The sequence below is a fragment of the Camelus ferus genome, chromosome 11 (assembly GCF_009834535.1).
Source record: "Camelus ferus isolate YT-003-E chromosome 11, BCGSAC_Cfer_1.0, whole genome shotgun sequence".
Lineage (NCBI taxonomy): Eukaryota > Metazoa > Chordata > Mammalia > Artiodactyla > Camelidae > Camelus > Camelus ferus.
Window position 1 is genome coordinate 8312170 of NC_045706.1, and position 27138 is coordinate 8339307.

The 27138-nt window shown below is 41.7% G+C and overlaps 1 protein-coding gene across 1 annotated transcript; it reads right to left on the bottom strand.

The window, feature by feature from the left end:
- Positions 1-9885: 9885 nt before the first annotated feature.
- LOC116666949 (ATPase PAAT-like) lies at positions 9886-25802 on the bottom strand. The gene is made up of 6 exons (XM_032490722.1): positions 25263-25802; positions 24289-24492; positions 23401-23473; positions 21170-21376; positions 14594-15048; positions 9886-11525 (listed from the first exon to the last, which is right to left on the bottom strand). The coding sequence occupies exons 1-6, from the start codon at positions 25643-25645 to the stop codon at positions 11291-11293; spliced, it is 1557 nt and encodes a 518-aa protein (XP_032346613.1). The 5' UTR covers positions 25646-25802; the 3' UTR covers positions 9886-11290.
- Positions 25803-27138: the final 1336 nt, after the last annotated feature.

The following is a 27138-nucleotide window of genomic DNA, read 5'->3' on the forward strand; positions in this document are numbered from 1 at the left end:
CTCTATCAGGTAAGCGGGCAGGATGTGCCTGGAGTCCAGGACTCTTGTCTTTCTCCTTGTTTCCATCTTTCTGTTCCCTGTGCCCATGTGGAATTTGGTAGAAAACCTGCTTCTTTAGAACTGATCGCCTTTGACATTTGAAATCCAAGGCTGCTGAAAGGTGAAGCAACTCCTCTTCCATGGCCACCTCTCCCTAGTGAAGGCAAATCTTCCTAGCTGCCCCTTCCTTTTCTTACATCACTAGGTCCTCACTCTTAAGGACAGTCTCATGCCCTGTATAGGACAGCAGCCCAGAATTTTAGTTTTCTACCATTTTGACATTTTTCTCTCCAAGTGCTCTCCGAGAACATTACCAAGCTGACTTGAAGGAAAAAGCATAAGGACAGACAAACCTGAATTCTCCTTCCATCCCAGTTATTCCTACTGTATAACTCTGGATGAGTGGCTCTTATCTTTCTTGCCTCAGTTTTCTCATCTCCACAATTGGAGATACCACAGTCTATTTCATTTTCTTACATGAAGTTTATAGTAGTTGCCTCACACAGGCCTGGTATATAGGAGATGTCCAGCAAATGTTAAATTTTTCTCTCTCTCTTTCTCCTCTATCTTCTTAAATAGCAAGAGTGACATATGTGTTTCTTAGCATCATTACTATGCCAATACAGCTGAAAGTCCCTCTTCTGTATCCTATTGTAGGCTATAGGGAAGTCACATGCAAAGTCAATTATATTGAGCAGTAGTTCTTTTTTTATTGTTATTATTAAGGTATAGTCAATGTACAGTGTTGTGTTAATTTCTGGTGTACAGCATAGTGATTCAGATATATCTGTGATATACATATATATACATATATACAGATACACATATATACTTATGTATATATGTGTGTATATATATTCTTTGTCATATTCTTTTCCATTATATGCTATTACAAGGTATTGAATATAGTTCCCTGTGCTATACAGTAGGACCTTGTTGTTTATCTATTTTATATATAGTAGTTAGTATCTGCAAATCCCAAGCTCCCAATTTATCCCTCCCCATCCCCTTTCTCCTTGGTAACCGTAAGTTTGGTTTCTATGTCTGTGAGTCTGTCTCTGTTTTGTAAATAAGTTCACTTGTGTCCTTTTTTAAAGATTCCACATATCAGTGATATCATATGGCATTTTTATTTCTCTTTCTGGCTTACTTCACTTAGTATGATGATCTTCAGGTCCATCCATGTTGCTGAAAATGGTATTGTTTTATTCTTTTTAATGGCTGAGTAGTATTCCAGTGTGTGTGTGTGTGTGTGTGTGTGTGTGTGTGTGTGTGTGTGTGTGTGTGTTTCTGTTAATGTACTTTTTAGTTGTATAATTTCTATTTGGTTCTTTTGTTATAACTTCCATTTCTTTACTGACATTTCTGTATTTTCATTATTTCGAGAAGATTTCTTATTGATTGCTGAAGCCTTTTTAGGATGGTTGCTTTAAATGCTTTTTGGATAATTCCAACATTTCATTCATCTTGCTGTTAGCATCAGTTCATTGTCTTTTCTCATTCAGATATTACTTCTCTAGTTCTTGGTCTGACAGGTGATTTTCCATTGAATCCTGGATATTTTTGCTATTATGTTAAGAGACTAGGTCTTTGAAAAATCTTTAATTTTATCAGATAGTCACCCTGCTTAGGTTTGAATGCAAGTCCTGGTCTACTTTTGTGGGATAAGGTTCCAATGACAATTTAATATTCAGAGGCTTTACTGTGCTATTTTGATCTGTTTAGTTTCTCTGGTGCTACTGGGGCTCCTAGGCCCCCAACCATGCTGCCTGATGGAGCAGAAGGTGATTCCCCAGGCTAGAGCCACCTGCTACATCTATGTGGGAGAAGGGAACCTCTGGCCAGTGAGGACAAAGACACTTGATATGGTGGGATCCCCTTTGGGCTGCCAACTGGCCACCCCACTGCCTCTCAGTGGAGGGGAGGAGTGTCAGGACCAGTGAGGGGGAAGAGCACATCCCCTTGCTTCTTCCTGTCAGGGGGCTCCCACACTGTCTGCCTTGCCACCCGTGCTGGGCTAGCCTGGGCTTATAAATCCAGGGGAAATGAGCCCTCTAGAGCCACCTTCGTTGGCTAGATTCAGAGTTGGAAAACAGTAGGACCAGGCCCCCGCTTCTGTCCTGATGCTGTATTGCTTATCCGGGCCTAGGGTCCCTAACCAGTTTGCGTTCCTGTCCAACTTTCAGAGTTCTCCTTTGTTTGACCTTTGTTCCCTCCTCCTCCCGAAATGATGAAGTTACTCTTTGCAGGAAGAGCAGGGAGGAGCGGATCTAAGCCGTCTTGTCCACAGCCGGAGCTTCCTCATCTCATATTCCTAGACTGGCTGGGTCTGAGTGCCTTAAATCATACACACCTGACTTAGAACAGGTATCCTATTCAACTTTCATTTTTGTAATCCTTTTATCTAACTATAAAGTGTGAAAATCTTCCGGTGAGCATGTGCTTGAATCCTAGTAAATGACTCCATATTATTTCACTGTGTAGCTAAGACAAAGTCTAACCAGTCTTCTATAACTGAACCATTAAGTGTTAGAGTGTTTTTAACCTCCCCACGTTTCTGTCTTTTGTTCTTATTTTTTATTTGAAATTTTAAACCTTCTTTTGATTCCCAATCAAATCCTGAAACTTAATGTGAGGGAAATAAAACTTGAAAAGGTAAAGACTTAGAATTAAGTGATCCATATAGTATTTCTATTTCATGGGGCCTAAAATATACCTACACGTGGAACAGAATTCAGAACTCCATGAAAGAGCCGGTGTCCAGAGAGTTGATGTCACGATGCCTGTGGCCTGATAGTGTAGCAGCTGGAGCTGGACAGTGGCTGTGCTGCTGAAGTGAGCTCTTCAATCTTGAATCTTAATTCCTCCTAACAGGGGTGATTCCATCCCTCTCTCTCAACTTACGGGTTTGATGAAATATCCTGTTCCCTAAAGTTTTGGGTTTTTAAAAAAAAATTTTTTCCAGGTGGCCTTCATCCAGATCTGGATGGTTTAACTGTAATAAGTATGCTCAGCAGTAGAATTGTTTAAGCTTCTCTCCTGGCTCACTGTTCCCCAATTTCATTGTGTTAGATTAAGCAAATGGCTGATTCCAGATGAACTTGATTTCCTGGGAAGATTTAGGAGTAAAAAGGGGCAGAAAGGCCTCGGGTCTCCTAGAGAAACAGAATGAGGAACAAGGGATCCTAGAATCTCCTTAAACTGGGAGATGGCATGACAGTTGTCAGTGGGAGAATTAAAAACTTTTTTCCCTTAAAACGTAATCACTCACAAAATGGGTTTGTGTAGTCTGCGCATTACACAGCATATTTTGAAAAAAAATCATTCCCTTAATCATTCCCACAAAATAATATTTTTAAACTTGATGTACAACAAGGGGTCAATACTGACTCTGTCAGTAAATATTTCAGGAAGACCCAGGTGTTTGGGAATAAAACCATTTGCTCAGGTGCAGGCTGGTTTGTTATTTACAGCTGCATGTTTGTGCGTGTGAAAGGGAGAAAAAAATTCTTCCCACTTTCTTTCCTTCCTTCTCTCTGGATTTTGCATTTCAGTCCCATCTCATAAATAAACCCTTTTCTCCGTCTCTGGGACAGCTTAGCCACCCCACCCCCCCCCCCCCCCGCAAGAAAGACTCATTTGTGTTTTACACGCATGAGGATCTGTGGTTTGGGTTCACTTCTCCCCTGAAGGAAGCACATCAAGGTTGCTAAGTGGCTGTGTTGGGAGGGGAGCCACATTCACTGCTTGCCTGCGCCTCTCTGCCCAGGTGTGTGTAAGATGTTTGACCTCAAGGTTATGAATGCCATTGGTGGCGGCTTACTGACTACCGCTTTGTGCTGATGGGTGTTGTCGTTTGTCTTTACTACAAAGTAGCCAGCGCATTAAAGTGAGTGATGTGGGTCAGAGTGGCTCACACCCTCTAAGTGGGACACTGGGGCTCTGGATTGAGCAGGGTCAGTCCTTGCCCTGTGGCCACCCCCTGGGGGAGGTCGGGAACTGGCAGGAAGATTTGCGAAGACAAAGGCAGGGTAGAATCCTGGCTTCTTCCCCTCCTGGTTTGGGGCTGCGAGCTCACAAGTGGAATGTTCTCAGCCGAGTGGCTCTGTGCTGCTTTGCTGTCGCCTGACCTCACTGAGTTTACCCTCAGCTGGTTGATTGCACAGCGCTGCAGACTGCAGACTGTGCGTGTCTCTGCCTCTGGGCACTCAGAGGACAGGCTGAGATGACATTCTTAAGAGCCCCGAAGCCCCGTTGCTGTGGCCATACCCAGTAGTAATCGAGACAAGGTCACCGGGACTACAACCTCCACCACTGTGTCTTATCCCAGCCTCCAGCACTGTGAAGAATGCAGCCTGCCTGTCGGCTTTCATGCCCCCCGTCGTGCTTCTGTGACATCAGCAAGGTTCGCTGACTACAGAATGAGCAGTAGAAAGTAGTTATAAATACCAGCTGCTACCATGCAATCAGTTACAGAAACAAGGACTTTGTCATGAATATTTCCTCCTTATTTGTTATGAATACGTTGTGCGTATTTACATATATTCAGCAAATTTCTTCTCTTTCCTGTTTTCTTTCCTCTCTTATTCCCATAAGATGTATTGACTTTATATCAGCATTTAGTATTTAATTTTACATCATAGTACTTAAGTTACAGGATTATCAGGAAAATAGTAAACATCACTCAAGGACTTACCTCCCCTTCAGGAGAAGGAACTACTGTGTTTTTGGTTGTAAGCAGAATAGTTATCATGTTAGGTGTAATTATGACCTTATTACTATCTTTATCTGGAGATTAAGTATGGTTCAAGAAGATGCGTATGGGTGCCAATTGACAAAGGGTGGACTTTGATGGTTACTTTTATGGGTCAACTTTACTGAGCTAAGGGGTGCCCAGATAGCTGGGAAACCATTATTTCTGGGTGTTTCTGTGAGGGTGTTTTCAGAAGAGATTAGCATTTGAATCAACAGAGTGAGTAAAGTTCTGTCCTCACCAATGTATGTGGGCATCGTCCAGTCCATTAGGAACTGAATAGAACAAAAAGACAGAGGAGGAGCGAATTTAGTCTCTCTGTTCTTGAGCTGGGACATCAATCTTCTGCCCTCAGACACCAGAGATCCTGTTTCGTGGGCTTTTGGACTCTGGGACTTACACTAGCACCCCTGCCACCTCATACTCCCTCCCCTGGTTCTTAGACCTTTGGCCTCAGACTGGGAGTTACACTACTGGTTCCCCTGGTTCTCAGGTCTTCAGACTTGGACTAAATCATATCCTACAGGCTTTCCTGGTTCTCCAGCTTGCAGGAGGTGTATCGTGACATATCTCAGCCTCTATAATTGTGTGAGCCAATTCCCATAATAAATCTCCTCTTATATATCTATGTATATCTTACTGGCTCTGCTTCTTTGGAGAACCCTGCCTAACAGGGTTGGATTGGATGTGAAAAGCAGTTGCAAACTAAAGCATGTTTAGGACTATGAAAGTGAACCAACAAAGTCCACTTAAGTCATCTCAGTGTAGATTCACCTGAGCACCTCCTGGATCTAAAATGATGGGCTCAGCGAGGGCTCTGTGTACAGACACAGAAGCTTTGGTTCCTAAACTCAAGTACCTGTTAAGGGAGCGAAATCATACCCTGGAAACCTGTAGGTCAAACAAAATTCAGGTTTCATTAGAAGCAGGAGCAAAGGGCATGGAGACACAGCAGAAGGAGTAATTAATGTGGGGGTGGTGGGATGAGAGGCTCAGGGGAGGCTCCCTGAAGAGAAGGCATTAGCGCCTCATTTAAGCAGGTAGAGGAGGAGGGGAGGCCCAGCAGCCAAAGGAAGCGGCCCAGGCTCAGAGGTGCGGCCCAGGCTCAGAGGTGCAGACGTGTGGGACACGCAGAGGGAGGTGAGGCTGGGAAAGTAAACTCTGCTGAGAGAGAGAGGCCACACTAAGGGATGTGACCTTCATCCTGCCCTATGGAGCTCCGGCTTAAATCTCCTAGGGGTCCCCACTAGACTGAGGGTGGATCCGACCTTCCTACGTGAACACCCCCTCGTCTGAATCTTCTGCGGCTCTGAGCCAGCAAGTCTGGATCTGACACCACCTCAGTTAACCTGGTGTGTGGCACCTAACTCCTCCAAGCCCCCATTTCCTTGTCTGTGAAACAGGCAGTAGGACCCACTGGATAGGGTTGTTCTGAAGATTCAATGGGATGTCGAAGAGGAAAGATCTTAATTTATAGACAAATAAGGTAAAAATATGTTTCTCCTGAGAGGATGATGGGTCGCTTCCAAGCAATGCAGTGCGTACTGGTAAGACAGAAGTTGTAATAATTAAAGAGTTCACTAGTAACACGTGGTTACTTACTAAAAAGGGGTAAAAAAGATAAATAGGAAATGAAGGAAACGGCTACTCCCTCTGGGATGAGGCGCAGCGAACAAACATAGAACTAAGCATCTAACAAAGACAGCAGTTTCCAGCTGATGAAAGAAACTGAAGACATAAATAAATGGAAGATATTCCCATGTTCACAGACTGGAAGAATTAATTACGTTAAAATGTCTATACTATCCCCAAACAATATACAGATTCAATTCAAACCCTATTAAAATTCTAACAGCATTTTTCACAAAAATGGAAAACACAATTCTAAAATCTGTACAGAGTCCCAAAAGTCCCCAAAACCCAAAGTAATCTTGGGAAAGAACAAAGCTGGAGGCATCACACTTCCTGATTTCAAATTATATTACAAAGCTGTTGTAATCAAAACAGTAACGTATTAGCATAAAAACCAAAGAAACTAATAGATAGCCCGGACATAAACATATATTTTTTTCAATTAATTTTTGACAAAAGAGGCCAGATTAAACAATGGAGAATGTATAGTCTCTTCAAAAAATGGTTTTGGGAAAACTGGATATCTACTTGCTAAAGAATGAAACTGGACCCTTACCTTACAACATACACAGAAATCAACTCAAAATGGATTAATGAGTTGAATGTAAGACCTGGAACTATAAAGGCCTAGAAGAAAACACGGGGTAAGTTCCTTGGCATTTGTCTTGACATTTTTTGGATTTGACACCCAAAGCAAAGGTAAAAAAAAAAAAAGCAAAGTAAACAATAGGACTGTATCAGACTAAAAAAATTATTCACATAAAGTAAAACAAACCAAAATTAAAAGGCAACCTATGAAATGGGAGAAAAATATTTGCAAACTACACACTCTGTAAGGGATCAATATTCAAAATATACAAGAAACTCATACAATTTAATAGCAAAAAACCCCCAGCAACCCAATCAAAAAACGGGCAAAGGACCTGAATAGACACGTTCCTAAATACTACATACAATGGCTAACAGTTACATGAAAGGGTGCTCAACATTAGTCATCATCAGAGAAATGCAAATCAAAGCCACCATGGGATATTGCCTCACACCTGTTAGTGCTGCTATTATCAGAAAGTCAAAAGATAACAAGCATTGGCCAAGATGTGGAAAACAAGGGACTCTTGTACAATGTTGGTAGGAATGTAAATTGGTACAACCATTAGGGAAAACTGTCTACATGTTCCTCAAAAAATTAAAAATAGAACTACCATATGATACACCAATCCCACTATGGGTGTATATCCAAAGAAAATAAAATCTTGAAGAAATATCTGCATTGTCAAGTTCATTGCAGCATTACTCAAAGCAGTCAAGATATGGAAACAACCTATGTGTCTGTCAACAGATGAATGGATAAAATAATGTGATATATATTATATATATAATAGATTGTATATAAAAGAATATATAATATGTAATATATACATAATATGGAACATTATTCACCCTTAAACAGGAAGGAAATCCTGCCATTTGTGACCTGGATAAACTTGGATAACATTATGCTAAATGAAATAAACTAGACACAGAATGACAAATGCTGGATAATCTCACTTATATGTAGAACCCAAAATAGTCAAATTTATTGTTAACAGAGAGTTAGAACAGTGACTACCAGGGAAATGGGGAGACGTCAGTCAAAGGGTACAAATGCTCAGTTACAAGGTGAAAAAGTTCTGGAGACCTGATGTATAGCATGGTGACTGAAGTTAATAGTAATGCATATTGTATACTTGAATTTTGCCAAGTGAGTAGATCCCGTGTTCTCACTACACACACACACACAAATGGTAGGTATGTGAGTGGTAGATACATTAGTCAGCTTGATTTTGGTAATCATTTCACAATGCATACTTATATTAAAACATCATGTTGTATAAACTTACATATATACAATTTTTGTCAATCACACCTCATTGACTAAAATAACACAGGTGTTATTTTTGTTAAAAACCTATAAAATGCTATTTTTGTAGGGACATCACTCATCAGCCACAGAGAAGAAAGAAAAATAGAAGGTTTGTATCTCAGCAAGTGGAGTTACCAACCATTAGATTGCATTGTGAAGTATGTTTGTTCACATTCAATTAGTTTCTTTTTTAAAACCATCGTTCTTCAGGCCCTAAGACATTTTTACCCTTTATGAACTCTGTGTAGGGAAAGCGTACATATTTTTCTCCCTCGAACTTCACTCTGGGGAAATAAATTCCTGGTGGCTTACTCTGTGATGAGCTAAATACAGTTTACTTTTTGCTGCGTGGCCGTGGGGATCTCACGTGGGAAACAGAGACCCACAAAGCCCTGAGCCTGACACTCAGTCCCAGTGAGGACTGCACCCGGACACTGAAAGACCAGAAGGAAAAGTATCAGGAACCATCTTTTCTCACCTTCAGTAAGCAGAGACTTTGGTCTCCTAACAAGGGTGGCTGAAGTCCCTGGCCAACCTGAAATACCTCGGTTGGAAAGAGGTCAGCGGCTTCTGGGTGACGACAGTGAGGTGATGGCTGGCTGAGGACTGTGAGCCCTGGCGCACAGCGAGGCTGAGAGCTGTCTCGGGTCGTAGTTTGTAAATGGAATGGCCACAGTTAGTACCCAGCTAGTCTAGTTCCACATTCTAGGCCCTAAAACACTAAACTTCACACTCAAAGGGGAGGCAATGTGAAAATTAAAATACATAACCTGTATCTTGATTTAATGTTCTGATCGCCCACACACCCCGTGCAGCCACCTCAAACTGCAGTGGTCACTTGACCCCTCTGAAGGTGCATCTGGCCACCCCCATTTCCCAGACTTGATTTCCTGGGCGTGCCGCATACACGCAGATGAAAGTTACAAAACAAAATTTAATAGAGATTTTGTACATCCTCAGGTCTGCTTCTCCTGTTTGAGCAAATTCAGCCAGCATTTTCTTAAGAAATAAAAATCTTTATAAAGCAATTATATATATATATATATATGTATAGCAATTTATAAATATAGGAGCAATACCTGTGAATCCCTAACATATATAAAATATAACTTAGGTCTTTATTAATGTGGAAAAATTAAGAAATGGAAGATCAAGAATTAAAGCCTATCTGAATTATTTCTACGACTATAATCATGAATATTTACTGTAATCACTTTATAAAACATAGCTTAAGTGTTCTAGTTATAACTGTATTAAGGCAGTTTGTGAATCAAGAACAGACCACAACCATCAAAAGCTGTATATTTATTAACGAAAGTGTTCGGCTTTAAGTGAGACACATTTCTCCTGAGCGCTTAAACAAATGCTACCTCTAATGGCTATGTATGTTAGCAACAGATTAGGAGAAGACTGATTAAAGTGATACACAGGTCCTCGTGTCACTGAGGTCAGAGTGATTCATAAATGAGCAAATGTTATACTAGTTCTCACTTTAAAGAACTGAATTCATCAAAATATTAAATGAGTGTAAACCATCCTTTTTCATCTTAAACAAATATGAGATGAAAAGAAAATATTTTTATTCATTTAAGACAACTAGTTTCCAGAGTGGATGTGAGGTCGGCCGGGACCTGGGACCCTTTACAAGACTGCTTGCAACTGGACAAATGTCTCCTGCCTCCTCAAGCAACAGAATACAAACTATGAGTGACTGAAAATAGCTGCACGCATGCCCAGTTGGGGCAAGGATGAACCATAGGCTACAAAACGGCTGCCACTTCTGAGGTGTCTGGAGTAAAAGCAGGGGGCTGCTCCTGATCCCAGCACACAGCACCACCAAGAGGGTGGGCAGACCACCTAAGCCACGCCTCCCGCCCAACCCACGACCTGCCCCTGCTGTTACCTTTTAAGGACCCAAGCAGCTCCTCTGCAGGAGCGAACAAGGGTACCTCTTTCTTGTTTCTGTTCCCTTGTGCCACAGCATGAGCCCCAATAATGCCTTGCCTGAAATTCTCTTCTAGCCTCTTACCAATCTCTTGATTAAAGAATCCAAGGGCCCGGGTCGGTAACAGATGCATTTATTTTTTAGATGCAAATATATCACCATACAACACATATACAATAGGTATAAATTCTGAAAATTAAGTCTGCCAGGGAGAACTGCAGTCTCCTTGATTCATATGCCTTAACCCTTCAGTGTAGAACCCAGCATTTCACACTTTAAGGACAAAGAAACGGGCTCTGGAGAGAAGAACCTGTATTAGCTTAGAAAAGGAGAGAGTTCCTTCTACTTTCTGGGTTGACTATGATAAAACAAGATGACTTCTCTCATTTTACATCAACCACTAAATCTTAAGTAATAACCTAAGAAAGAATAGGTCAGTTCTGATTTTCACTTTTCTATCCACAGCTACCACGTAAAAGAACATAAAATTCATGGCCACAATGTAAACCAGTTTTAAACATGCCAAACATCACGTCTGATTTCTTATCTGAAATAAACAATTAAAAATGTAATGTGACCTGACATTAAAGATTGCAAGTCAATTACAAACAATCAATTAGAAAAAGAAACAATACCAATAAAAATACTCTAAACATTTTTATACCCCCGAACACGAGGTCTTTTCATTAAGAGTACTTCGGTCAAACACACATGTAATACAAATAAACTGCATCAGACCCTTAAAAATCCAGAACACTTAAGCAACCCAGAAGTGTATGTGAATTTCTTATAAAAGGGAAAAAATATGCACAGAAAAACAACTTACGACCCTATCATGTTAACTCTTAGTGTACAGTACTATTTACAACAAATATAGTTAATGAACGCTGAGGTCACTTTATGTAAGTAAATGTTAATCCTCAAATGATAGTAAATAGTTGCTTCAACTTTTGGGGGAGTTTTGGCTTTGTAATAAATATGTAATAAATATCTGTAGTACATAGTATGTGTTGAGTGCTTATCTTTCTCCATTTGAAAGTCTTTCTCCAGAGTCATAATGTCTTAGAGGCATCCCAGAGGGTGGGGAGTTGGGGTTTTGCAGCAAGTCCATTAACAAAGCAATCTTATTATCTGTGTGCTCCTGGAGTTTACATATGCGCTGATCAATGTAGTCTGCAAGTTTCTTTTCCATCAGTTCCATATTTTTAGAAAGAATCTTTTCCAAGTGTGGACAAATGGATTGCTCTTCCACTCTAAAAGTAAATTTAAAAAACAGCAATATAACAATTATCCCTAATATTATAACAAAAACAACCAAACTATAGTACAAGCAGCAGCCAACATAAATTGCTGAAATTGTCTCCACACTGTGGGTCTTCTAACAACATGTTTGCAGGTTCTAAAACACATACACAACAGACGACCACAATCCTGAATGCCCAAAGTATTCGTATTTCTTCAATTCTTTAAGTATTTAAGCATTCAATTGAAATGAGAATATAAAAATGAAGATGAAAGAATTTCTAGCCTCAAAGACCAAGTCTTTAGAAAAGGTCTTTTTGATTCTGAGCTCAAAATCAAGAGTGATCATGCTGATTTTTTTTTTAAGTTCTCCATGTATGTCTTCCACGTACTTCCCCAAGAAACTGTGCAATTTAAACAGTTTTTTTTCATTCACACAACCTTACCAAATTACTGGAACCTCCTCTGAAAAACTGTGCTCAGGTTTTAGAGTGGACAGAAGTTTTCATTTCTCTGGGATAAATGCCCAGGAATACAATTGCTGACTCACATGGTAACTGTATCTTCAGCTATTAGAAACGGCCAAAATACATTTTAGAGGGACTGTACCATTTTTAGTCCCCACCAGTGATGTATGAAAGATCCAGTTTCTCCACATCCTGATCAGTATCTGGTATTCCTACCATTTTTTAAACTTTTACTTCAGACACGTGAGTAACTGTAAAGTGGTATCTTGTGGGTTTAATACGTGTTTCCTTAACAGCCACGAGACCAATGTTGATCATCTTTTCACGTGCTGATTTGCTATCGGAACATCCTCTCGGGTAAAACGTCTCTTTATGTCTTTTCCCCATGTCCTAACTGGATTTTTAAAATGTTGAGTTTTGACAGTTCTCTTTATATTTTAGATATAAGCCATTTGTTGCATTTGTAATTTGCAAATATTCTGTCCCACTTTGTAACTTATATTTTATTCCTCTTAAGAGATTCTTTCACAGGGCAGAAGATAAACATTTTTATGGTGTCCAATATATCAAATTTTCAATTATCCTGCTTTTGGTGTCATATCTCAGAAGTCTTTAGGTCTCCAAGATTGTCTCCTATATATTATTAGAAAAGTTTTATAGCTTTATGTTTTACATTTAAGTCCGTGATCCATTGTCAGTTAATTTTTGCATAAGGTACTAAGTTTAGGTCATGTTTTACTTTTTACCCAGTGGATATCCAATTGCCCCAGCACCATGTGTTTAAGACTATTCTTTTATTGAATTGCTGTTGCATCTTTGTCAAAATCAGTTGAGCAAATTTATGTGGGTCTATTTCTGGGCCCTTTATTATGTTCCGTTGACCTACGATTCTTTCCCTCTGCCCACACTACACAGGCTTAGATAGAGACTCTCCCTGTGTAAGACTTGACATTGGGAAGAGCGATTCCTCCCATTTCATTCCTCTTTTCCAAAGGTTGCTTTAGCTATTCTACCTCTTTTGCTTTTCATATAATTTTTAAAAATAACCTTGTCTATGTCTACAAAGTATTGTGCTGGGATATAATATGCATTACTTTAAGCCTGCATATCCATGGGGGAAAACTGACAACTTTCCTGTGTTAGAAACTGAATTTGTAATTTAAAAGTTCCAAGGAAAGAAATATCCAAGCCCAGCTGGTTTTGTTGGAGAATTCTACCAGACATTTTAAGAAGAATTAACACAAATTTTACAATATCTCCTCTAAGATGTAGAACTCATTTTATGAGGCCAGTATAATTGCCCTAATATGAAACCAGACAAAGACAGTGTTAGAAAAATACAGAACAGTATCTCTAATGAATAAGATGCAAGAATATTCAGCAAAATATTAATAAATCAAATCTAGCATTATATAAAAAAGAATTATATAGCCCACGACCAAGTGGTATTTATTCTAGGTATGCAACGTGGGTTCAATATTTGAAACTAATGTAATTCACTCTATCAACAGACTATAGGAGAAAATGCGTATGTTCATATTAATTGCCAAAGAAAAACTATTTGACAAAATGCTATACTCATCTATGACAAAAGACACTCTCAGATAACTAGAAACTAAGGAACGCTAAGCCCCACAGTCCCTAAGCAATCTGACTTCTTTCCACCTTTTGGAATCATTGTATGTTTGCTGTAGTATGTCCAGGGATTTTCAGAACAGGGATATTCCACTTCAGCTAGACCCAGAAGAAGTTTTAAAATCTGTTTTAGTTTTTCTATGTTTGCTTCCATATCCTAAAGCCGTTAGTTAACATTGATAAAGACTATGAACAGTTAAAGACTACTGCTGCCTTTCCATTTCCATGCAGAATAAGAACCACCTTTTTTTCCAATCATGTACTAAACTCCTCAAATTTCAATGCTGTTGGAGACATTAAGAAAATTTCAACCAATAAAACTACCTCATTTTAAAAACTCATGTGAAAAAAACTAAGCCTAAAGATTTAAACAGGAAGAAAAAAGAGTTAATCCAGAACTATGAACAGAGTCCTGAATTCCAGTCTACTGCAATGTTTGGACACAGTACATCTACATAAGGACGGGGAACATGCTAACGCTTAGGCACCCCTCACTCAAAGCAGGCGGGCAAAACACTGAAGTTATGCGATCAGGGGGTAAGGGCCTATATGCTATAAATAACTGAGAGCTCAAAAATGTGTAGATGCCTCCAAAATCGGCCTACGTCACACAATATCTACAAAGAAACACTGGTACAAGGCTCACTTCATACAATCAGGCAAACATGGACATATGGTTACACAGCTCCTCTCCATCCACACATGTAACTCTACTCCAGCCCTTACCTGATGCTCACCCTCCTTCCACAAAAAGCCTGAGATGTGCTCCGCACCTCCACGCCTCCAGTTTTACACACCTCCTCCACATTCTACTCTGCAGAACATTTCTTTCCTCTAAGTGTCTTAATGGTAAAATGCAAAAGCTCCTAAAATTACTCTGGAAACATTTTCAGGCAGTAGTTTCTGAAAAAACCTGTTCTCCTCCAGCTGCCTCTCCCACCCAGCAAAGCTGAGCCCCACTTGCCCTGAGTACTTACGTGACACCAGCAGTGCCTTCAGCGGGCGCGGTGATGCCTTCCTGCCACTTGCTGGTAGGCCCCACACGGAGATGGCTCACTTGGCTACATAAATTCTGCAGGAGAGGCAGCAGCTCGGAGTTGGGTATATGTGAGCTGTCACTCGCCTTCTTTGGTAAGAAAGAAGATACTGCTTTCTTAAGATCATTCTCAAGAAGAGAATGGTTTTGTGGCACAATTTTACACTCCTGGAGGTTTGTGATGGCTCCTCCACCAGCTGGCTGTGCACTTTTATCAACGGAAGCTTTGAAGTCTTCAGTCACGTTTCCGGATGTCAATCCAGTTCTGAAAGGAAAAGGTGTGGAGGATGACTTGGCGAAGGCTCCTGAGGTAGATGAGGAGTGTAGTCCAATCATATGCTTGTATCCGGAATTTCCCAAAACCGACTGAAGCTGCTCTCCAATGGGAACGCAATTCTAAGCAAGAGAAATACGGAAATATTAACACTAATCATGAGGGCAGCTCCTTCCGGAGTGACTGACAGTCAGGCACTGCGCCTTCCTTCACTCGATCCCTAGTATATCCAGACGGAGTCGGCTACCGTCACCGTCGCACTGTTAAGTTGAGGAGACCGAGACTAAAGGTGACTTGGCCAAGGTACACAACCAGTCAGTGGCAGGACCGGGACCAGGACCCCAGGCCACCTAACTCCAGAGCCAGGACTTTTAATCATTTCACTGTAGTTTTGCTAAGGAAAATATTGAAATAAATATCACTCCTCGTAAAGTTGCACGGGCATATTTTAATGTTTCCACTACAAAGGCCTCCTTAATTTACGGTAATAAAATGCAGTATTCTCAACTGAGTCACGATAATTGATACCTTTCATACAACTAAAAGTCACCTGTCCACTTTCACATGTGGTAAGCCAACCTAAGGATATCTTCTGCAACTCATTTTTCATGGAAGTTACACTAGCTAGTTACATACATAGAGTCTGATGATCTATGGGTACACTTGTGACATTTTTCAGTGACTAAAATGAGCCACCTATTGTCTGTCTCAGATTTAATAATTTGTAAGGATAATCCATTATGTTCTGTGGCCTCAGCCCAGCCGGCTGTGCTGCGTGACTTCCTGAGAAGCCCTGGCTCACCTCTGAGAGGAGGTCACATGTCTCCTCTACAGGGCACATTCTTGCTATGCTGTCCAGTATTTCGACAGGAGAAAAGCAAATCTGCCCCCAGCCTAGACAGCCGTTAGCAATTCTGAACATAGAGCTCTGCTAGAGAGACTTGTCAGGGGACAGCATCTCATTCTCACTGTTGCTCAGTACCTGGTGAGAGAGGCTGACAAAAGTATTATTCAAAATTAGCTGAAGACGGTTCACAAATTTTCTAGATATTCTGAAAAATTTTTCTTGGATTAAGCCAGCCCAAAACTCATTCATTTATCAAATATTTACCATAAATCTACTCTGTGTTAGGTACTATTTCCGATACTAAAAATAAGACAGTGAACAAAACAAATGAAAATTGCTGATTGCTGATCTGTGGATACTATAATCTAGAGAGCAGGGAGAGACAGAAAACAAAGACCGACAATACATCACACAGATGGAGACAGTGATAAACACTGCAGGGAAAATACAGCAGGAAAGGGAATAGTGAGAGCCAGGGAGGTTGGCGGGGCGGGACAGGAGAGCCACCATGCAACTTCTCCCACTGGACTGCACTTTGGAGAAACTCTCTTTATAAGGAAATCTATCGTCTATTAAATGCAATTTTTAAATAAACTTTAAATTACTCCTAAGGGAACATCACTATGTATAATTATATTTACAAAATTTGAAAGTTAGAAAACTCTCCTTTGGTGGAAAGGAGCTTTACTCAATCATTAAGGTAAAACTCAATTATTTTTGGTAGTGGTGTAATTTTAGTACTGCAAAAAAAACTTTGATAGAAAATTGAAAATTCTACAAAACAATAATCACATAAATAGTGAAATTAACCTTAAAATTGTACATCACAATTGATTTGGCAGAAATTTTAATTGGAAAAATCCAATGCAATTAAGGCATTTGCTGTTTTTTTCTGATTTATCATAATATTTTGGTTATTATAAGAAATTCACTGATTATAAAAATTAGGCATTTTTCTGAGATGAAGGCTCTCAAGGTAATTATTTTTCACTTTGTGTTAAATATCAATAAATTCACAGGTAAATCTATATGGCAGTGCAGTAAATCAACCAACCTGAGGTGCTGGTGGCTATTCTTCTGCTTCCTTTTGTTTGACTTTATTCAATTCTTAATTTTCTCGAGCTGTCATATGTTGCCTTGCAAGGCACATCAAACCCTTTTAAAAGTAGGCAGAGGAATATGTATAAAATAATTCATACATACTTTGTTTAGGGTCCATGTCATATGTTATGTGAAAAAAAAAAAAATAGAGCAGCCTAAAAAAAGGAAAGCATTTAGGTAGAATCATGTCCATACACTTATATATGTGTACACTTGATTTCATATATGTGCATATATTCTCCCAGATTTCTAAAAAAGTGTTTATCTCTGAACATCTTGTAGGAATTCTGAAAGCATTTTCTTTAACTTTTTAATTATAAAGAATTTGAACAAGTATCACCTTGAAAGGGCAAGGAAAAAGGATATTTTTATTTCAAAGGTGAAAAATAAACAGTGTAAATCCTGAATAACTAAATATATTTTCTTTGAGAAAATGGGGCACGTCTTTCCTTCAGGTAACATTAAATGACAACTACACTGCTAGGCCCTCTGATACAGAATTCCTATTCAATTACTCTGAATTGCTCAAGCAAAAACAAATCAATCAGCACACTTGAACTTCAAATACAAGTAAATAAGGAATCACTTAAATAAAACTTTCTAGAGAACAAGGAGCCACAAGGGACAGGAGAAGCAGGGAGGGCCCAGGAAGCTGCTCCCAGGTCCTCTCCTTCCCCTTCAGGACAGGCCCTGCCCCGAGGGACACACGAAGGCTCCACAGTGTGAGTGTGTGCTCACCCCTCTTCCGCAGAAGGGGCAGTTCTCACCACAAAACGTCCCTACTTTATACTCGACGGAAGGTTACAGGGCTCACATGACCCTTTCCAGAAAGACATTCCGTGGATTCCAGGTTTGTTAACAATAATCAATCCTAAAGAGCCAGGTATCTCCTGTAAGAATCGTTCCATAAATACAGCCTCCCCACTAGAAAAAGGTCCTTTATTAGCATGTTTAAAGGAGATTTAACTGGATCACCTGTTTCTCAGGGTGCTCCCCAAGTGTCCCCATATGTAATGATTTAGCACAGGTGGGGGTGGGGGCAGTGAAGCAGGTTAGAATACATGTGTTGGGTAGGAGGACTGCTATGTGTTTCCACATGATTAAAATTCTAGAAGGACTGATAAAAAAAACGTTGCCTGCCATTCCGGTTCCACAAGGATCAAGTCACTCTCCAGCCAGGGCAGTCGTCCACTGACAGTGCACCCTAAGAGAATTCAGAATGGAGACAAACAGGAACCATTCTGTGCTTTGGATATACTGGCCCCTGGGTAGTTAAGGTGCGTATCTAAGAAAAAATGTCAAATGACGTCAGATTCTTGCATCTTCCTACACATAGAAAAGCACTAAAATCATTAACTTGAGCTGTCTGTTCTCTGTGATTTAACAGAATTCTTTTGACGCTTATACATGTCTTTTCCCAGCAAAACATAAGTTCATATATATCCTGGCTCCTCCCCTACCTCTTCAAAGCAATCTCTCAGAGCTCTCTGACAGGCTGTCTCCAGGGCCACAGTCCTTAGTAAGACCCCCCAAAAACACTTAACTCACAGCTTTTACATTGTGCATTTTTATTTCAGTCGACGGATACTCATCAAGCTGAGAAACAGGAAGAGACTGGGAAAGCACTTTTGCATTTTACCTAATGCACTTGTGAACTGACTGAAACTCGTGAAGAGAAAATATATCATTTTGGGAATTAAACAAAAAGAAAAAACTTAAAGACATGGCAAAAAAGAAAAACTACTTATCCATGTCATTTTTTCCCCCATGGTCGTTTTTAAAAGATAAAAATCAGCCCATAAACTGATTTCAATTCATTAACTCTCTCTAATGCTTCTTAAATCTTGCACACACACAAGTATTTCCTCTGTTTTTAAATTTTTAATCTCCTTCTATCTCCACTGGATCATTCCCCTCAAACATTTATTCTTAAAATGTACTATGCATAAGACTCACCTGGCATTGCCTGTTTATAAGAACTGATTCTTGGATCTCATCCCCAGGGTTTCTGGTCATGGGTGAGGACCAGTGTTCTATACTTTATAAACATTCCAAGGGATTCTGATAAGGGCAGGCTCCTTATCTCTATGATCCTTGAAACCAACCCACTTCACCCTGACTGCCGGCACATTCCAACCACCCATCTACTATCTAATCCCTCAAAATCTGCTTTCTACCTCATCACTATTCAAATCAACCCCTCAAGATCTCCGAGGAATACTTGGTTGATAATACAAAGAGCATATATACTGTATACTTATTAGGAGCCATACACAAGACAGACAGGTTCCTGCTCCCACAAAGCTTATATTTTAGTAAGATAAACAGAATAATACATAAACAACAACAAAAATAGTGAAGAAAGTGCTGATGAAAATATGATACAGATATTGAGTGAAATGCGAATATTTTAAACTGGATGGTTGGAGAATGTCTCATTCAAAAGGGAATATTTAAGATGAGACTGGAATAACAAGAAAAAGGCAGACTCACTAAGGTCAGGAGGAGAGGTTTCTGGCCAAAGAGAACAGGTAAGAGTGCACAGGCCCCCAGGAAGGAGCACATCTGGCTGTCTGCGGAACACACACATCAGAATGCCTAGAGCAAGGCGTCTCTGTGGCAGGCAATGAGGCTGAGGGGACAAGGAGGGCCCAGGTCTCAGATGCCAGAGTAAGGATCTGGCTTAATTCTGAGTGTGATGGGAAGCAGCCAAGGAGTTTACACAGGGGAAGGAAGAGTCCAATTTACCCTGTCAGATCATTCTGGGTGCACTGAGCAGACGGACCGCAGTGGAGCACGAGGACCAGTTAGCAACCTCCTGAGGTAAGGAGGTGAGATAATGGCAGAGAAAGGAAAGCATGGACCCTGTCCTTTCTGAAACTCTCCCTTCCATGGTTTCCACAATCATCATCAACTCTCCTGGGTCTCCTATGTCTGCCCACTGCTCCAACGACACTTGTACTGAATTAATATTGGCAAATCTCACAAAAGTTACATGAGGTTTTCATTTGTACTATTTGTTTTAAACTTTCACATTCATCCTGTGATATGAGCAGTATTATCATTTAGATTGTAAACAAGGAGAATCTCTATTCACTGCTGTCTCTGCTCCTCTGGTTCGTTCCCTCTCCCTGTTCCTACCAAACGTACCTACTGTCTAGGGTCTTTGCTCCAGTCTCTCCCTTCACCACCTGCCTGTCACCCGCAAAGGGTGCTCTTCCCAAACCTCCCTCCACTCCACCACCCTGGCCTGTGTTTCCAAATGCTCCCAGCAGCATCCCAGGGAAGGTTTTATTCACGTCTAAAACTCAGTACTCCCCAAATTAAACTCCTTTTCCTCCCAAAGTCACCTCCTCTCTTGGTCCCTCCTTGGTATACTATTGGTATCACCACTTTCAAAACCTTAGTTTCATGTTTGACTCTATTTTTCTCCAACAATACCAACATTAAGTTAGTCGTCAAGTCCCAATGGCCCCACTGTTTTCGCATCTCACAATCCAGCATCAGGTTACTCTGTCCAAGTCTAGGCTTATTAACCCTCATCTGGACGAGGGAAATAACAGAGAGCTGCTTTCCTTCGTGTGGCCTCCACTTCTACTGACTCATCTTTCCTACTGATTCATTCTGTGCATAAAAACGGATTAGAATTTATTCAAACCTAGGTTGAAAACGCCTACAAGGTTTAAAACAGCATTCAAAATCCTCTATGATCCCGCCCCAGTCCCCCGTCCCTTCTCCACTCCAGAGAAACGAACTTCTGTTCATTTCCTACCTACAGCCCATTCCTTCCAGCACTGAAGATTTCATCCATGCTGTTTTCTACCTGTCCAGTGGCATCCTGCAAATCTACTTGCCCAAACCCTCCCTTCTTCTTTCAAGGTTTAGATAAAACGCTACTTCCTCTAATGAGCTTTCCCAGTCCCCCTCGTCATCCCCCACTTAGATGCCCTACCTCACCCAACACCACCGTGAAGCTCCTTAAGGACAGGCTGCAGACTGACCTTTGAGCCCCTAAAGGAACCAAAACAGTGCTTTATTCTCTGAGAAGGTGCTTAAAAAGCACTTGCTGAATGAATGAGCAAGAGAATTCATGACACACTGTGGGGTCTGTAACAAACATATTGCTTTTGAAAGATAGTAGGTCCACAAAATGCTGTTTTTACATAAGTCCGTAAGGGTAACACTCAAATCAGTAATAAGTTGAAAGAAAAAAATGTAAGTCAGCACATGTCCTTTTAAAAAGCCATCATTTAAAAATGTTAATGGCATCAGAAAAGAAATCCATTTCTACTCACCTGCTGCTGAAATCTAACCATATTCATCAACTGCTGAGCTCCAGGTGATAACTTTGACCCCATGGACTCCATGATGGTTTGGACCCTCTCCAGGTCTATCCTTGATCCTAGAGCAGGAGAGCTTGCGGAGGAATTTGTGGAAACTGGCCTCATGTGTACCACCACTTTACTGATGAACACACACTGCTTTTCCCCAAAGGAGAGCAACTGTTATAATACAAAAGTGCAGCAAAATTAATAATGATATTAAAAACAATCATCATTTAAGGCCACTTCTTGTTAATTCCGAAGAGTGAATCATTCAAGATCTAAAAATTAACTTCAAGAACATTTTTAGGTTTCCTCTAGAATATTCACAGTCAGAAAAAGACTCAAAGAATAATGTAATGTTTTAAAAGTCCTTTTAAAATAAAGTATTATGTGTAAAGGAATTAAAGATAAACTATACCAATCTGAGATCTTAACATACTGAAACTTGCTATAGCATTATTTAATGTAAGACTGTCCAGAATCTCACTCACAGTGTTTGCTGAAATACTAAATATAAGTCAGAATTTTGGAATTTAGAACCATAAGGAAAAGTCAAGATAACAGAATAGAGCTCAACAGTTTACCCATAGAAATGATGAATTCAGCATGATTTTCTAACTTTTCAAAAGATTAAATGAAGGTCAAGCTTTGAGCCTAGTTTTCCTGGCTTCTATCCCAGGAATTTTTCCAATCCTTTATGCTGCCTCAGCTTGTCCACGCTTCTAAACCAAAAGACATTTCATGTGTGGTGAGGGACAACAAAGGAGCAGAGTGGAAAGAAAACAGGATTGAGAAGCAGACAGGCCTGAGTTCAGTGATGGCTCTGCCTTGATGCCCCTGGGTAAATGTCAACCAGAGTCAGGAGTAAAATGATTTCACATGGTTGTTTTGAGGATTACGTGTTAAAAATTTCCAGTATATATCATTGAGTAAATGCTCAAAGCTATGCAGCAGTAACTATTACTTTTAACTTTCACACACTGCTGCCCCAGGAGAAGCCCTCACACAGACCCAAGGATTTCCCTAAATGAAACACTCTGTGCACGGCCTGGCTCTCCCACAGCACAGTTACACACACCATTCACCTTCAGAGACACAGCAAACCCATAAATCACACAGACGCAGGTGAATACAGACCCATTCAGTAAAAACTCAGCGTGGCCCCAAAGACGTGACTCTCAGCAACACGGAAGGAAATAGCGCATGAGTTGCATACACCCACATTCCAACCTCCATGTTGTCCCTCTTCTGCTTTTTAACCTGAAAGCCTTTCTCACTAGGGAACGTGGCACCTATTATTCACACTGAATTGACTTATTATCTGTCTTGACCACTGTAATATTCTCAACGTTGAGGCCTTCATTCCAATTTATTTCATAAATGCCAACTCCTAGTGCTCAGAACAGTATCTGGCATCAACAGGCACTCAAATGTTTCTTGGATAACGAGTCACTTTATTTAAATGGCTTTGGAAGCTATTACTATATCCACCTAAAACATCATCTTGAGACAATCAGTTCTGTGGTCTTCTGTAAACAATAATCAGCACAGAATTGTAGACATAAAAATAATCAATCCAAGGATTTATTTTCTTCCATCCCCTAGTATTACCCATGAAGTAGGTCCAAACAGGTGAAGAAACTTGCCCAGGGTTCCTCTGCTCGTCAGCAAGAGAGCGCATTTAACAGTCAGGGCTTGTGATTTCCAGCTCAGCACCGTTTCCCTAGACCCTGACGACATCATTAAAGTTCACCTTAACGATACTTTTCATGCTGAAGACACAAGTCCAAATCCCTTTAACTTTGTGGTGCCCTTGTCTGAAACGTCTCTAGTTGTGTTCTGTCTTTTTAACTATTTAGATATTTGGGGACCAAAACTGCTTGTGGTTTTCTTGCCACTTTACTTTTATATAAAGAGAAACAAAATTTTTAATTCAGTTTCTCAAGGCTGAAAAGTACAATACATCTCTGTTAACAATAGGACATGACATGATTATGGCTAATAAATGGTCAGATTTTAACAGAAGAATGTTGATTATTTTTTAGAAAAGAGTTTTTTTTTAACATGTGTACTAAGTATCTCTGAACTAAAACCAGGGACTAAATGGGACTAAGTACATTACCAAACAAACAGAAAAGAAGTACATACAGTAGAAGAGCAACTGTAGTTTTCAATTTAGTTAAAATGTGGGAACGACTTACCTTTATTTTACAAGCATGTGTGGAAGACTCCAATTCTAGGTAATTTTTGTACAAAATAATCTTTTCATGTTCACTAAAAATAAAAGAGTTAGTTTATTAAAAATTTCATACATTATCACTTTTAACAGTTACATTTAAAAATAAAGGTTTCCACGGCAACATTCAGCTCCTTAGAGTCAGTCTTCCTGGTGAGGCAAAAAGAGTTGGGGCTTCCTTCCGAATTGCACTCAGTATAAAGATGGCATCTGCCACTTACTAGCTACAAAGAGAATTAAATCAGGTATCAAATGTATAATCACGTAGCACAGAGCATGTTTCAAAGCTCAGTAACATGTCTGTTATATTCAACATGCATAGTCTATGAAACAGTTCATATTTTGATTCATATTAAAAAAAGATTCAGACAGAATCATCACAAAAAATTAGAAAAAAAAATCAGAAAGTCTAATAATGGGTTAAATGTGCCGGTATGGTGCAGTCTGGGCGCATGCGGTATCTGTATGGGTTTCCTACAAGAAAATGTTCAAAGTCCCAGACTGACTGGCAAATTCATTTTTGGAAAACAGATGCCTGTGAGTTAAAGAAAACAGACTAGAAACATTTATCAGCACTTTACACCAACAAAACTCTTGCACTAACTAGCTATGACCGTCCACCAACTTTCCTCTCCTCCTTTAGCTCTCAATTTCTGTATTTATAAAAACAACCAGGCTCATCCAGACTGTCTTTAAGATTCCTAAAGGGCTAAACCTCTATGTCCATTGGTATGTTTTTATCTACTCTCCCCTTGTGTCTGACACTAATATCAGGGAATCAGTAAATATGCAAAAGCTGAAGAAAACAAAACAGTACTTCACAAGAACACCTGCACATGCGTAGGTCACAAACCTGTTGTCCAGAACATTACAAACATTCTTGCCCCTACTGGTTCCACAGTACTCCTCTCCTAAGTATACTTCCATATTTCTTGCTGAACTTAAAATGCCAATAGAAACGATTTCTTCACCTCCACCAGGGTCACATCTCAGGTAAAGGAAGCAGGGGTTTTCATCTTGGCTGTTCAGGTTCCTTTTCAAAACCACCAGGTCCTGGCTGCAAAGAAAATGAAGATATTACACCGCACAGTTCGCTGAACACTATTACTAACCCACTTATTGGACCACAGGGGTTGACATTTTATCCAATTCATTTACATGTGCATTCGGCGGAGTCCAAGCGCCTTGCAACGCATTGAACAAATGCTCAATACAGAATTCCTAAAGAAACGATGTTTTAGACATCAGGGCTCTCCATTCTATTTTCCCCTTGACTTCTACATTTTAAGAACTCTCTGTAATTGCCTCTCCAGTTAAATAAATTTACTAAGCAGCTAGTGTGAATAACAAAATAGTTCAGAATGGGAGGGTGGGGGCGTGCAGAATGGAATAAAGGCCAAAAGTGTGTCCTTTTCAAGATTAAGCTGATGAAGACGTTCGACAATTTTTTTAAACGCCTATTTTGGTAGATAGGAGGGTTTTGTGTGTTTCCTATATATAAGAGAGACGATTCTGCTTCTGACAAGGGCCTCAGAAGCCGACGAGACGGGCACAAGGGGATGTGTGTGAAAGGCCCAGTTCCCTGGTCACCTGCCCCGAGTCCCCAGCGCCCGACACTCACTGGAGTCGCCGCCGGTTCCCGCGGTCCCGCCCCCGCCCTCCGGACACTCGGGCCCTGTCCCCTGGCCCTCGCCGCAGGCCCGGACCCGTCCCCAGCTGGGGGCCCGGGCCCAAACCCTGTCCCCTCCCGGCCCCCGACCCGCTCCCGGCTCCCCCAGCAGCGGGGCTGTCTCAGAGCACAACCCCAGTCCCGCGGGCCCGGCGCACCTCGTGTCAGGCGGCGCCAGCAGCTCCTCCCAGTCGGCGTCCCGGGCGCCGAGATCAGCCCGGGTGAGATGGAGCCTCTGGGCCAGGGCTCCGCATGCGGCATCCCAGGAAGAGGCCAGCGACGGGCGGCCGGTCAGTGGCCCGACCACGATCCCGGTCTCCATTCGGCCACCTCCAGGGCAGGCCAGGCCCGGAACCCCTCTTCCAGTGCTTGAGTTTCCGCCAGACAGAGGGAAGGTGAAGGAGCAGAGCGACTTCCGCCTTCCCAGGCTCCAAACCTGCAGCTTCTTGCCTCTTCTTGCTACCGTAGACACGCATGCGCGTGCGGCCAGAGCGGTCAAAAGGTTCAAAACGTGAGGGGGAAGAGCCAAAGGCCGGAGCATGCGCACTGACAGCACCTCGTACAGCCGCTCGGCTGTGCGCTTGAGCAGTCGGTGCGCGCGGAATCCGGTGGTTTTTCGAGGTTGGCAGCAGAGAAGTAGCAGGTGGTGTGGATGCCCGTTGCCAGGCAGACCCGGAAAGTTGGTCCAGTGAGCGGAGTCGGTCGTGAGGTAGGTGTGGTGTCGTGACCCACGCGACCTGAAGGGCCTCCTTCGACCCTCGCTGCCTCTGGAGTTCGCGGGACCCTGGACGCGGCGGCGGCCTGCGGTGGAGTCCGCTTTTCTTTTGACTCCTCACCCCGCTCCCCTCTCACGTTTCCTCCTCGGAGGGCGTCGGGTGGATGCCGGCAGTTCGGCTTCCCCAGGAAGGGGTTCGGACGGTGTCCCCGAGCGGCCGTGGGGCGGTGGCGGGAGGTGTCCGGGAAGCTGTCCCCTCTCAGCTGCCGCCGGGCTGCGCGGCGGGGACTGGCGAGCTCGGGCGCCCAGGCCGCAGTCCCGGGGCCGCCGCGCTGGCTGGAAGGTGGAAAGAGACCAGGGCCCGAGGGGGAGTGCGCTGTGCCGGGTCTGCCCTCCTGCGCCGGAAAGAGCTGTATGAGTTCGGCCTCGGGTCTGTGCTGAAGTAGAAGCTGAGCTGGACTGGAAGGACCTTTACCCTGTGAGTCGGAGAAGTGGGAGCCGTTGGAACTTTCTAGATGCCCCGCGGGATCGGGAGGTAGATGATGCCTCTCTGTCCCTTTCTGTGCACCCCACCTTGTGGAAAAAATGGAGAGTATGTTAAAATAAAATTGTAATGTCAGCATTCTGTAAATTTGGCCTGTCATTCATGTATTGGTTGTACCTTTATATGTGGTGGTTACAAATCACAAGTTACGTTTCATTACAGTATATTTTTAATGCAATTAAAGAATCTTCTACTAAACTTACCTTTCTTTACATAGAGAAATTATAAATGCTTTTCTCCCAAAGGGCTCCAAGAAGAAGTGAATTCTGGTTCTTGGCTTTGTGAGGAGATAAATACACTTCAACATTAGCTGCATGTTGGCTATGGTGCACTGTGCAGGCCTCCAAACCTTGTAATTGCCCAGGAGCGAAACCAAAAAAAGAGCCAGGAGATAGCAACAGAGATGGCAGCCGTTTATTGGATAGGGAATCTTACAAGTCTGAAACAAAGTCCTGGAGCAACACCCCCCTGCGTATGGCAGACAGCAGGCAGAACCCAGCAGCAGTGCTCACTACTCAGGTGAGAAGGAGGCTACCATTTATGGAGGGAATCGATGTCAGGTTGGCTTCTCAGTTACCAGGGAAGCCAGCTGTGGGGACCGGGGCAAGCGTGCAGGTAGTTACTGATGAAGCCTTAGGATTAAGAGGATTAGATAGTCACGTGAGTAGGGTGTAGCTGAAGCAGGGACTGGTTGAGCAGGAGCTGTTCTAAGAACAAAAGGACAGTCATTTTGAGGGGCCCAGCCATACAGTGGTTGTGTGGGGATCCCATGTGG